This window comes from Dipodomys spectabilis, unplaced genomic scaffold (genome assembly GCF_019054845.1).
Source record: "Dipodomys spectabilis isolate Male_0828 unplaced genomic scaffold, ASM1905484v1 ptg000006l, whole genome shotgun sequence".
Taxonomy (NCBI): Eukaryota; Metazoa; Chordata; class Mammalia; order Rodentia; family Heteromyidae; genus Dipodomys; species Dipodomys spectabilis.
Window position 1 is genome coordinate 1,579,995 of NW_024870683.1, and position 13,457 is coordinate 1,593,451.

The window sequence follows — 13,457 nt, forward strand, 5'->3', positions numbered from 1 at the left end:
GAGACTCTTATCCACAGTAAACCACTAGAAAGCAGGAAGTGGCACTGTGGCTCAAGCAGTAGAGCACTGGCCTTGAGCTGCAGAGTTGAGGAACAGCACCCAAGCCCAGAGTTCAAGCCCCACAACCAACAAAAACAAACAAACCAACAAAAACAAAACAAAAACTCCTAAGTAGCTAGGATTAGAGGCATGAGCCAGCAGTACCCGGCTTAGATAACACTTTTTTTTTTTTTTTTTTTTTTTTGGGGTCGGGTCATGGGGCCTGAGGCCTGGGCGCTGTCCCTCAACTCTTCAGCTCAAAGCTAGCACTCTACCACTTGAATCACAGAGCCACTTCTGGCTTTTTTCTTTTTTGCTTATGTGCTGCTGAGGAATCGAACCCAGGGCCTCATGCATGCAAGGCAAGCACTCTACCACTGAGCCACCTTCCCAGCCCCGATAACACAAATTCTTAATAAAAATTATCCATAAAAGGCAATCTGCATTTTGGTTAAAAGGAACCTTTGCTGAATAAAAATATATGCATATGATTTTTCTAGTAAAGTTACTAGAAAAGACAAAAAGAAAATGACAGTTAAAAGGAAGTTTTATTAAGGGCTTAAAAATTGTGATTCCAGTGAGATATGTGGCTCAAGTGTCAGAGGACCTGCCAAGCAAATTCAACACCCTGAGTCCAATCCCCAATAATGCAAGAAAGAAAGAAAGGAAGGAAGAAAGGAAGGAAGGAAGGAAGGAAGGAAGGAAGGAAGGAAGAAAGGAAGGAAGGAAGGAAGGAAGGAAGGAAGGAAGGAAGGAAGGAAGGAAGGAAGGAAGGAAGGAAGGAAGGAAGGACGGACGGACGGACGGACGGACGGACGGAAGGAAGGAAGGAAGGAAGGAAAACCTTTGTTCTTCACTGAAGACTATAAGTATGTATTTCTTAAAATAGAAAGTAACTGGCTCACTGAAAATAAAACAAGTTGATTACTAAATAACACTCTTCATCTCAGTAATAGTTTTTTATATTTCCAATAGCTCAGGCCAAAACTGTTAAAGTCTGATGTTTCTCAAACCCATTGCCAATCCTTCTGCAGTTTCTATCAGCTCATTCTTTAAAATAAAAATCTATCTAGAAAGCTGTTTTTACTACACCTCTATCATTATCCCATGCTACAAGACACTACTATTTTCTACTTGAACTGATTGAATGATCTCCAATTCCTGCTTTTGGCCCACCAGCAACCACAGAAATTCCTTCAAAAGGTTAAATCCTGAAACTCTTCTCCATAAGACCCCTCAGAGGCTTGTCATCTCATTTATAAGAGCTAAATTCCTGGAGTAGTGTATGAAAGCCAAACAAAAATGATCTCACCATCTTCTGTGACCTCCCTGTATTATTCCAAATCCCTCTTCACTCCCTTAGAAGCCACTTTCTCCAAAGTGCAATGCTAAAAGTGTTAAAGTAGCTATTTATTTTACAAATGGCACTTCTCATACAGATTTTGGCTCTTTTGCCTACCTTTTGAACTTTTGAGACAATCTTTCTATATTGTGGAAAGCTAGCTTGAAACTACTGTGCTCAGGCAATACTCCTGGCCTCAGCCTCCCAACTAGCTGGAACTCTAAATAGACGTTGCTGTGCGCAGCTATTTCTTTGCTTCCCTATGAACTTTACTCGAATGTCCCCTTCTCAACAAGGCACTCAGTGGCAGGTATCTTCCTAATATTCCTGCTGTTCTTCCTTAAGAGAGAGGTGTAGCTAGACTTCATTACTCAGGTCTAGCTAGACCTCATTACCTGGCTCCTTGCTTCCTGCTGTCTCTTGACAGCACATAACTGAGTAAAATTAAGAATCTGAGTGGACAAAATATATGCCACTTCTGTCCTAATTCATCATCTACCCTCTTAGTAGTATGTTGTTTTGAGTAAAGTTCAGCCTTACTCAGATAATGTAGTACAACAACAGAGGACTTACTCTTTTCAAGTGTTAATATGTGGTCTACATGTGGTAGGTAGTTGCTTAAAGGTTACAAGGAAAGGCAAGTTGGCACCAGTAGCTCACCCCCCTAATCCTACCTACTCAGCTACAACCCCTCTAATCCTAACTACTGAGATCCGAGGACTGTAGTCTGAAACCAGACTGGACAGGAAAGCCCTAAGACCCTTATCTACAATTAACTACCCAAAAAACCAGAAGTGATGCTATAGCTCAAGTGGTAGAGCACTAGTCTTGAACAAAAAAATAAAACATAGGAACAACACACAGGCCCTGAGTTTTTACTATCCTCCACTCGTTTTGAAACTTGTGCATGCCAGGCAAGCCATCTTTCACTAAACTATACCCCAGCCCTTTTTAATTTTGAGACAAGATCTTTCTAACTTGTCCAGGCTAGCCACAACTTGTGGCCACCCAGGAAGCTAGTATTACAAGTGTATGACAAATGGCATAGATAATCACTTATTTAAATTCACTTTCATGTCTAGTCTAGTCTTTACACCCTCGTTCATGAAATCCAACTGATCAAAAAGTATTAGTGACTTTTAAATATTTATCTGAGCTAAGTTTTGGGAGATTTATTGAAAAGAAAAATTCCTGACAGGCACTGGTACCTGTAATCCTAGCTACTTAGAAGGCTGAGATCTGAGGATTGCAGTTTGAAGCCAACCTGTGCAGGAAATCCCATGAAACTTTTATCTCCAATTAAACACCAAAAAGACATAAGTAGAGCTATGGCTCAAATGACAGCGCCCTAACCTTGCTCAAAAAACCCCAGGGTCAGTATCCAATCCCTGAGTGCAAGCCCCAGGACCAGCAAAACAAAGAAAAAATTCCTGTTATGAGAAACTTCACCTAAAGTTTAATTGTGAAGCCGGGTGGCGGTGGCTCACACCTGTAATCCTAGATCTCCTGAGATCTGAGGATCCTGGCTCAAAGGCATCCAGGGCAGGAAAGTTCGTGAGAGTCTTTATCTCCAATAAGCCACCAGAAAATCGGAAGTGGTACTGTGGCTCATGGTAGAGCACTTGCCTTAAGCTGAAGAGCTCTGGGACATAGCTCAGGCCCAGAGTTCAAGCTCCACAATTAACAAAAGACAAACAAACAAAAAAAGTAAGTTTAAATTGTGAGACAAAAGCAAAGAGGAGCATGGTTTCTCATAGCAGTTGTGTCATAGTAAAAAAAAAAAAATCCTCCAAAGTCTCTAGCAATGAGAATAACATTTGTTTTTCCTTATCACTCTTAGTGTTCCAAAAGCAAACATGGTAGCATTTTGAAACTACCAGATACACTGAATAGTTACCAGGTTCATTCAAATGTTCTCTCCCAGGAAGCTGCTCAGCATTAATGTCCCCTAGATCACCAGTTTTAGAATCAATGGTTGCCTGGGAGAGTTCTTTTTCAAAAGCCTTGATTTCTTCAGCACTTGCTGTCCGATCCTCTGATTCTGTAAACACTCGAATAATACCATCACTAGGAGGAAAAAAACTAATTTTAAAAGTCATTGCCACAGTATGCTAATCTGTATTTGTGAATATGAAAAATATTACTAGGCATCTATTGTTGAGTACAGCACTATGCTGATGTCAACACACATTACTGATGATCATTTTCAGGAATTTAAAAAATTTACTATCAGAGAACAGAAAAATATATTTGATACAATTTTCAAAATGCTTATATTTAGAAAAAATGCTTACTGTTACAAACCACTTTTACACAGATATTATACTATAAGGCAAGGATTGACTAGGTGTGGAATGTAGCCTGTTATCTCTAAATGTAGCGTGGGATCTATAGCAAGTTCAAGGCTAGCCTGAACTACCTAGACAGACTATCTCAAAAAAATAAAAACAGCCAGGTGCTGGTGGCTCACACTTAAAATTCTAGTTGCTCATGAAGCTGAGATCTGAGGATTTCAGTTCTAAGCCAGCACAGACAGCAAAGTCAATGAGACTCTTTATCTCCAATTAATAACAAAAAGCCAGAAGTGAAGCCACGGCTTACTTGAGAACACTAGCCTTGAACAAAAAAGCCCAAAGAAAAACAAAACACATACATACTCAGAAGAGGTAGCAGATAACATGTAATGAAAGTGGTGAAACTGACTGGAATACAGTACAAAGATGTATGGTGATCAAATAAAGAAATCCTCCTCTCACTGTATAACTAGTTGAAACCAGTTAAAAACAAAAATAGAACATGAAACACAAACCAAGGATTTTATAAAAGGCATATTATAAAGTATCAAATGTTCAACTGAAAAGCATGGCATTCTTTTTTTTTTTTTGGTCATGGGGCCTGAATTCTGGGCCTGGGTGCTGTCCCTCAGCTCTTCAGCTCAAGGCTTGCATTCTACTAGTTGAGCCACTTTTTCTGCTTATGAGGTGCTGAGACATCGAACCCAGGGCCTCATGCATACCTCATGCAAGCACTCTATCACTGAGCCATCTTCCCAGTCCTGGCATTATTTACTATATCAGTAATTAGAAATTTAATCTCAACCAAAGAATAATATGGCCTCTGTGTAGACATATGAAAGTCTTCAACATTTACTCTCAGAAAACCATTTCCATGATTTCTCAATTCTGAAAGTTAAAGGGAATTAGGTTAACTACTTTCAACTCTATTAATTCTACACAATCCTAGAGAATACTTGGTCATAGCCTTCTAACATAGTTTTACACTTTCTTGATTTTTTTTTTGTTGGTCCTGTGGCTTTAACTCAGGGTTTAAGCACTGTCCCTGAGCTCTCATGCTCAAGGCTAGCACTCTATCACTTTAAACCAAAACTCTACTTCCAGTTTTCTTGTGGTTAACTGGATATAAGAGTCTCATGGACTTTCCTGCCTAGGCTGACTGTGAATTGCAATTCTCAGCTTTCAGCCTCCTGAGAGCTAGGCTTACAGGCATAAGCCACCAGATCTTGGCTGCTTTATCTATTTTTCTTTGACTTTTAAGGTGCCAGGGAGAAAAAAATACCTAAAACAACAAATCAACTCCTTGCCCCAGTAAAAAATAAATAATAAAGCTCTTCTACTTTATTATTATGATTTTTATCCCTTTTGGTTGTCCCCACCCCCACCCCCTGCCCCCACCTTGGTTTTCTTCTTGCCTTCAGTGGTAGAGTAATCTTTATTCCTTTTCTGGATACATTTCCTCAAACACACTTTTATCTCTTCTTATCTTTTTTTCTACCATTTTCAAAATGTGAGTCACTAAGAAATAGAACTAATAATAATAAATGTTGAGATTGTCTTGGAAAGGGAAAGTGGAAGAGAATATAATAAAAGGAGTAATGTTGACTTGAATATATTGTAAATGTGGAAATATAGCACTATAATCCCCTTCATAATTAATTTTTTTTTTGTCAGTAACAGGACTTGAACTCAAGGTTTATGTGCTATTACTAAGCTTTATTTGCTCAAGGTCAGCACTCTACCACTTTGAGCCATAGTACCACATTTGGTTTTCTGGTGGTTAGCTGGCAGTGTCTCATGACTTTTCTACCCAGGATGGCTTCAAACCACAATCCTCAAATCTTAGCCTCCTAAGTAGCTAGAATTACAGGTGTGAGTACTAGCATCTAACTATAATTACTTTTTTAATTCTTTATTATGAAAATACCGTACAGAGGAGTTATAATTATATGGGCAAGATAATGAGTACATTTCTTATCAAGCATTGTTGCTTCCTCCTTTGTTTCCCCTTCCTATCCCCCCCCACAGACACCAAAGTTGTAAAGTTTGTTTTTCGACATAACGACTTGTATATCTCATTGTTTGTTTTTTTGTTTTTTTTTTTTTGTCGGTCATGGGGCTTGAACTCTGGGCCTGGGCGCTGTCCCTCAGCTCTTCAGCTCAAGGCGAGCGCTCTACCACTTGAGCTACAACGCCACTTCCGGTTTTCTAGTGGTTTATTGGAGATAGGAGTCTCAAGGTCTTTCCTGCCCGGGCTGGCTTTGAACCGCGATTCTCAGATCTCAGCCTCCTGAGTAGCTAGGATTACAGGCGTGAGCCACCGGTGCCCGGCTGTATATCTCATTGTTGCAATGGGTCCATCTGTATCCCTATTTAAACAATTTGTTTTTTCCCTTCCCCTCCACAATATAATTAATTTTTTAAAGTTACTGTTCAACATCTTCTAAAATCAATTGGACTTCTCCCAAAAGTTCTGCCACAATGATCTCTATCTTGTCTAATTTCTTCTGCATTGAATATTCCAACTATGTAAGTTATACTTTAAAATACGTTTATAAGAAAGCATGCATCACAAGTGTAAAAGCTGTTATCACTAGTCCCTTTGTTCAGTAACAGCAATGTGCATGTACCCCTCTCAATTCGCTTACCTCTGTATACTCTAGTGACTACCAAAGGCTTAGTGAGATATAAAATTTATTGGTTGACCAGAATATAAATACCTTGCACCAACCACAATGTCACCATTATCCAGCACACAGCAGCACCATATGGACTGAGCTGGAAGTCGGATTGTCTGTGCACATTCCCCATGTTTCCAGATTCTCAGAGATCTGTCTTCTGCTGTTGTCACAAAATCTAAAATAAAATAAAAACAAAAAAAAAGTTTGGCTAAAATCAAGTACATCTATAAACACCATCTTTCTAGCTAGATATACTGACATTCCTAAATATATATATATATATTTTTTTTTTTTTTTTGGGGGTCCGGTTGTGGGGCCTGAACTCTGGGCCTGGGCGCTGTCCTTCAGCTCTTCAGCTCAAGCCTCGTGTTCTACCTCTTGAGCCAGAGCGCCACTTCTGACTTTTTTCTTTTTGCTTATGTGGTGCTGAGGAATCGAACCCAGGGCCTCAGGCATGCAAGGTAAGTGCTCTACCACTGAGCCACTTTCCCAGCCCCGCTAAATATATTTAAAAATAGTTTTATTATGCCTGTAATCCTAGCTACTCAGGAGACTGAGATCTGAGGATCCTGGTTTAGAGCCAGCCCACGCAGGTAAGTCAGTGAGACTCTTTTTTTTTGGGGGGGAGGAGGGGGAGTCCGGTAGTGGGCCTGAACTCCGAGCCTGGGCACTGTCCCTCAGCTCTTCAGCTCAAGGCTAGCGCTCTACCACCTGAGCCACAGCGCCACTTCCAGCTTTTTTCTTTTTGCTTATGTGGTGCTGGGGAAACAAACCCAGGGCCTCATGCATGCAAGGCAAGCACTCTACCACCGAGCCACCTTCCCAGCCCCAGTGAGACTCTTATCTACATAAACCACTAAGGAAACCAGAAGTGCACAATGAATGGCTCAAGTGGTAGAGTGCTATCCTTGAGCTGAAGAGCTCAGGGACAGTGCCTAAAGTTTTCCTCAGATGCTGAAGAAAGTTTTTTTTAGAATACAGTATGAATTAATACAAAGATAATCACACAATTTTCTCCACTAAGAAACAGACATGTAAGAAATAATAGTTGACTTAAGTAAAATGAACTTTCTTCTCTCATATCAAGAATGCAATGAAATAATGTATAATACAAAATTTTAAATGCATGGCAGGAGATCATCTTACCTTTACAATTTGGGAAGACAGAAATACTATAAATGTAATTTGTATGTCCATAGTAGACTTCTAGACACTCGCCAGTGATCTGCCACCTTCTAATACTAGCATCATTTGCACAAGAAAGAAATTCTGTTTCACTCAAAATTGCCAACCCTCTGACACAGTCTTCATGCCCTACATTAAAAAAAAATTATTTGATTGATAGTACTACATATTTTACTAACATTATAATTTAAAAAACTGACTTGTCAAGAGAAATTTTGCTGTCCCAAGTATCTACACTCTAGTTGAGCAGTATTTTTTAATCACTAGACTTGAGAAATCATTTTACATTTATCACATCTATTCTATATTATTTTCTTAAAACTCCAGAAACAGTACTTGGATCCCAGTAATTCTTTCAATTTTTTTTTTTTTGGGGGTCCGGTCGTGGGGCCTGAACTCTGGGCCTTGGCACTGTCCCTCAGCTCTTCAGCTCAAGGATAGCACTCTACCCCTTGAGCCACAGCGACACTTCCAGCTTTTTTTCTTCTTGTTTATGTGGTGCTGAGGAATCGAACCCAGGGTCTCATGCATGCAAGGCAAGCACTCTAACACTGAGCCACCTTCCCTGCCCTTCAGCTTCAATTTTTCTTTACCAATTAAAGAATAATTACAAAAGTCACAATACTCAACTATAACAGGATAAATTTGACAAAACATTCTCTGAAACTAGAAAACTAATAAAGGAAATGAGATTCAAGTAAAAATATTTCCATATTCTGGGCTGGGATTTAATATGAGCACAGTGACTCATGTCTGTAATTCCAGCTGCTCAGGAGAAATATATAGAGAATATTGCAATATAAGGCCACTGCATGCAAAAAATTTAGCAAGACCACATCTCAGTCAATAAGTTGAGCATTGCAGTATGAGACTAGTACAGGCAAATAATTAGTAATAATTATCTCAGTCAATTATTTGGTTTTGATGGTGTATGCACCTGTAACTCTAGCTATGCAGAAGGAATAGATAGTAGGATAATGATTTCAAGTTGGCCCTGGACAATGATGCAAAACCTTATCTGTAAAAGAACTACAGTAAAGCAAAAGCAAAAGGGGAGGGAGTGGGTTGAGGGCGTGACCCTGCCTTCAAACCCCAGTACTGTCCCTTCAACAAAAGCACAATTGTAATTCTTCTCTGGAAGTTGATTTTTTTTTTTTAAGTCATGGAGCTTTTAGAACAACCAGGTATAGACTAATAAATATTGTCTAATCTAGAATATACATATGTATGTGTTCTACATGTTATATGTACCTTCTGATATGCAGTTATATTTTTGCTTGTCATTTTAACATGGTGTGAAAATATTATTGAAGTATATTGCTAAACGATAACATATTATAAATTTGGTTAATGATTTAGTTTTGGGTTGGTAGTTTTTTTTTTTTAAGCTCTAGCTATTAAATAACACTCATGCTAAAGCACCTGCTGTTTAATATGTATGTATGTATGTGCTGAGAATTGGACTCAAAACCATTTTTAAGTTTATAAACTTTTTAGGGTAGAAAAAAAAAGTCATCTGAGCAAGTAAAAATTGATTATCATAAAAGTTTTCCATTCTGATTTTACCTGAAAAAGTCCTCTCACATCTTCCAGCCTTCCACAGTTTAATAGTCTTGTCTGCTGATCCAGTTAACATTAAGCCCTGCTCAGGTAAAATCTTTACTGCCCACACTGCTGCTGAATGACCCTGTGAATAGAACTGGTAACAATTTAAACTGCCAAAGAATCTCCATAGTTCATTATTATCTAGAATATTTGCACAGAAACAAATACCTGTAAAGTCATCATGCATTTGTCATTCAGCCAGACTTTAGCAGTAGTGTCCCATGAGCCACTAAGTAATGTTCCAAATTTTCCAGACGAAAGACTGCAAACTAGAGGGAAAATGTCAGCAGTTAACAAATTTCATGTAGCAACATGCTCAATATTTTAAGTTCTTAAAATATGGCAATATTAAAAGCTCTTTGATAAAGTGAGAGTACCTTAACCAATTACAGTTCCACTGTATGGCAACATGGTTCTGTGACAAAATACTTGAATGCAATGTCTAGCTGAACCACTTACAAGCCATGTGACCAAAGGGATAACAAATATGTAACCACAGAAATTCCTAGTTTGCAAAACAAAGAAACCAGACTAAATGAGCTTTATGATCCTTTCTAGAGCTAAGGAAGAATAGAAGATGTTGCAGCCAGATGTGGTAGCACATGCCTGTAATCCCAGCACTGGAGAGGCTGATGCATAAGGATGACAATTTTGAGGTTAGCCTGGGCTACACAGCAATACTAAACAAACAAACAAATAAGCAAATGCAAATAATTTTAAAATGCTGTTTGGATAGGGCCACTTTTATTTACATAACAAAACCCCCAACACTCAGAATTATGCTCAACAAATGAAATACATTAAATGTCATAGAGTGTTGAAATAAAAATTATATAGGCTGAAAATTATAAATATAAAAAATCATCTTAGAAAGGGAATACAGTGAAGTGAAGCACAAGGAGAGTGAGTCAAAGTGGAACCACAAAAAACAATGGATTAGGAATCACTTTTCCTGAGAAAGAGAAAACTCATTACATTTCTTTTTAAACTCAGAGTAGAGGTTTCTGAAGCAGCCACTTAATCTGGATTTCAGAAAGGCTACTGTACCCTTCTCTGAGTGGTAGCTTTCTTCTGGTCATCTTATTCCTTTCTCACAACTATATACTGGGTATGGAAGTCATACAAGCTTTGGGACTCACAGATACCTGAGTTAAAGAGGAATTTCATGGACCTGATTTAGAGCCACCTTAGCAACATTCCCCTGATATTTAGAATACCTATACCTATTTAGAATACTATACTATCAACTAGATACGCTTAACTTTGGCTTGATGCTGGATGGCAACTCTGGACTGTATGGCATTGCCTGCAGGAGAGGTTGCAATCTGATTAACAATAATATGCCCCAAAGGTACATGTTGATAGCTGGGCATTTACAGGTACATTAGAGGATGTTAGTTACTCCTATGGCTGTGGCCAGACACAGCTTGACACTAACATTTGTGAGCAGATGGAAAGGTAGTTCATACTTTAAGGACATATGCTTTTATGAGCCTGTGTGCTGTTAACCATATTGTCCTCTCATCAGCCTGAGTCCCTGAGTCCCATGAATCTTACCGATTCATGTTAAAAATGAAGACAGAATAAAAAGTACTCTTACATTATGGCATGGAGATCTGGGACTTGTTTTACTATATCATGACCTAAATGAAAAGGACTCCTCTTGCACGGACATCATTTTTCACTTATCATTTAGGGAATAACCAGACAATATATTTTGTTCTTGGGAAAATGGGGACTCCATATGCTTCTGTTACAATTACAAAACAGATATAATCCTTAATAAGATCTGGTAACATCTAACAAAACCAATTTATGCAATTATCTACTGAACTATGTTACAGATGTGATACTAGAAGAAAAGATATCTCAAGGGAACATGGCATCTGCACACAGCTACTTGTAATGACACTACAGGTGCTAACGAAAGACAAAACCCGAATGTCCACCACTCATGTCTGACTAAGCCAAGTAGTTATACAGCTATACAATAATGTATTATGCAGCTATAAAATCGAAAAAGATTTCTGTATACTGCATTACAGTAATTTCCAAGACTACTATCAGGCAAAAATAAGGACAAAATATCATGTATAGCTTATTTTTTGTATAAGAGGTACATAAATCTACCTAATTAGCTTTTTTAAAAGAAGGAAGGACAAAGTTCATGAAAAGTAGTTATCTGGAAGGAAAAGTACAAAAAGGAAATACAGAATCTAAGATTTCTTTGAGTATATTCCTGTTGTGTAGTTTTCCCTTTCAAATTGTATGTATGTCTTTCATAACTAATTAACAAAATATTGTTTTAAGAAATAACCATACCAGATCCCCAGCTGCATTCCTTCTAAATCTTAATTTGAGGCATAAAGACAGCCAAAAGGAAAAGAAATATTCTTAGTTTTCCAGCACAAGCACCTTTTACATGTAATATAATGGAAAACAAAAACAAAGTATATTAAAACTATACAGCTTTTGGGGGGTGGGGGGTGGGGAAGATTGGGTAGGGAGGTGGGGGAAGGATGGGAAGGGATGGGAAGGAGAAACAAAGGAGGAGGCTACAATGCTTGATAAGAAATGTACTCATGGGGCTGGGAAGGTGGCTCAGTGGTAGAGTGCTTGCTTTGCATGCTTGAGGCCCTGGGTTCGATTCCTCAGCACCACGTAAGAAAAAAGCCGGAAATGGCGCTGTGGCTCAAGTGGTAAAGTGCTAGCCTTGAGCTGAAGAGCTGAGGAACAGCATCCAGGCCCAGAGTTCAGGGCCCACGACTGGACCCCCCCCCCCAAAAAAAAAAAAAAAGAAATGTACTCATTATCTTGCCCATGTAATTGTAACCCCTCTGTACAGTATTTTCACAATAAAAAAATAAAATAAAAAATAAAAGCACATAGGACATCTCAAAAAAAAAACTATACAGCTTTTTCTTACATAATTGAGCATGTTCTTTTATACATGTCATCTGAAGATGTAGCTCAGAGGTAGAGCATTTGCCTATCATACATAATGCCCAGGTTCATCTCCAATACCATAACAACAAATATGGTACTTTTTACATGAAAATGCATTAATGTTTAAATTTACTTTACATTTGTAATGGAAATTACATAACTAAGAAGATCCAAAAGGTCCCCCTATAAGTAAAATAAACATAGCCTTAGGTAGAACAATAAACTGACAATCTGAGAAAAAAATATACATATATATATATATATATACACTTTACAAGTGATAAAACTTCCAAATACTAGAGTGTTATACTCACCAGTATTTTTGTGACCTTTTAAAATATACAGTGGCATAGGACTATCCAGTGAGAAAATACAAATATTGTGGTCATTTCCTCCAGTGGCAATTAGTCCGTGAGGGTGCATGTCACTTGAGGGTATGATGCACACACAAGACACAAAATTAGAGTGGCCACTCATGCAGTGCATTTCTGAAAAGCCCCTGTTAGGACTGGAAAGACAAAGTAATTAGTTGCTATACATTTGTTCCCTGACTTATCCTAGTACACAAGCTATTGATGTCCTCATTCATATTTAGTATCCATGGTGACCTTTGGAGTACATACTATTTTAAAGATTGAGCCGGCACTGGTGGCTCATGCCTGTAATCCTAGCTACTCAGCTACTCAGGAGGCTGAGATCTACGGACAGAAGTTCAAAACTAGTTCCAGCAAAAAAATCCAAGAGACTCTTATGGCTAATGAATCAGCTAAAAGCTACACATAGAGTTGTAGCACAAGTGGCAGACCATCAGATTTAAGCAAAAAAAGCTAAGCAAGAGCTCAGGTTCCAGAATTCAAGCCCAACCACACGCAGGAAACAGAACTTGGGTGACGGTAGCTCACACCTATAATCCGATCTACTCAGTGAAGGACTCCTGCCTTATTTCCTCAAGTCAAGCAAAACACCAGGTGCAGTCTCCAGTGCTTGTCTGCAGGCAGGTCACTCTGACCCTGGCTTAGCTGAAAGCTCCCTCACCCCAGGTGGAGCATTCCATTCTAGGCCTGGCCAAGGACGCCACTTTGGCCTCTCCCCACTCCCAAGAGACCATAGCCTATTTTTTATTTTCTGCTTCCTTGGTAAGACCTATATAAGCAGGACCCCAAATCTACTCTCTCACACAACCTCCATACCCATGGGAAGGTTTGGTGCACCCTACTCCCACCCTCAGCAATGAACAGTCCTAGCCTGCTGAAGGTAGAGTCCAGCCCATTTCCTTCCTTTCTCCTCCATTTTCCTAATACTCAGGAGGGTAAGATCTGAGAATTGTGGTTGAAAACCCCAGTCAGAAAAGGCCTTGAGACTCTT

At 38.9% G+C, this 13,457-nt stretch overlaps 1 protein-coding gene across 1 annotated transcript in view; it reads right to left on the reverse strand.

The window, feature by feature from the left end:
* The window catches only part of Plaa (phospholipase A2 activating protein), a 38,580-nt gene that overhangs the window by 17,547 nt on the left and 7,576 nt on the right, over window positions 1-13,457 (reverse strand). The window contains exons 2-7 of the mRNA XM_042697500.1: window positions 12,407-12,600; window positions 9,315-9,415; window positions 9,108-9,228; window positions 7,503-7,670; window positions 6,396-6,531; window positions 3,279-3,448 (exon numbers count right to left, since the gene is read on the reverse strand). Of these exons, the coding sequence (XP_042553434.1) occupies window positions 3,279-3,448; window positions 6,396-6,531; window positions 7,503-7,670; window positions 9,108-9,228; window positions 9,315-9,415; window positions 12,407-12,600 (890 nt within the window). The remainder of the gene's footprint in view (window positions 1-3,278; window positions 3,449-6,395; window positions 6,532-7,502; window positions 7,671-9,107; window positions 9,229-9,314; window positions 9,416-12,406; window positions 12,601-13,457) is intronic.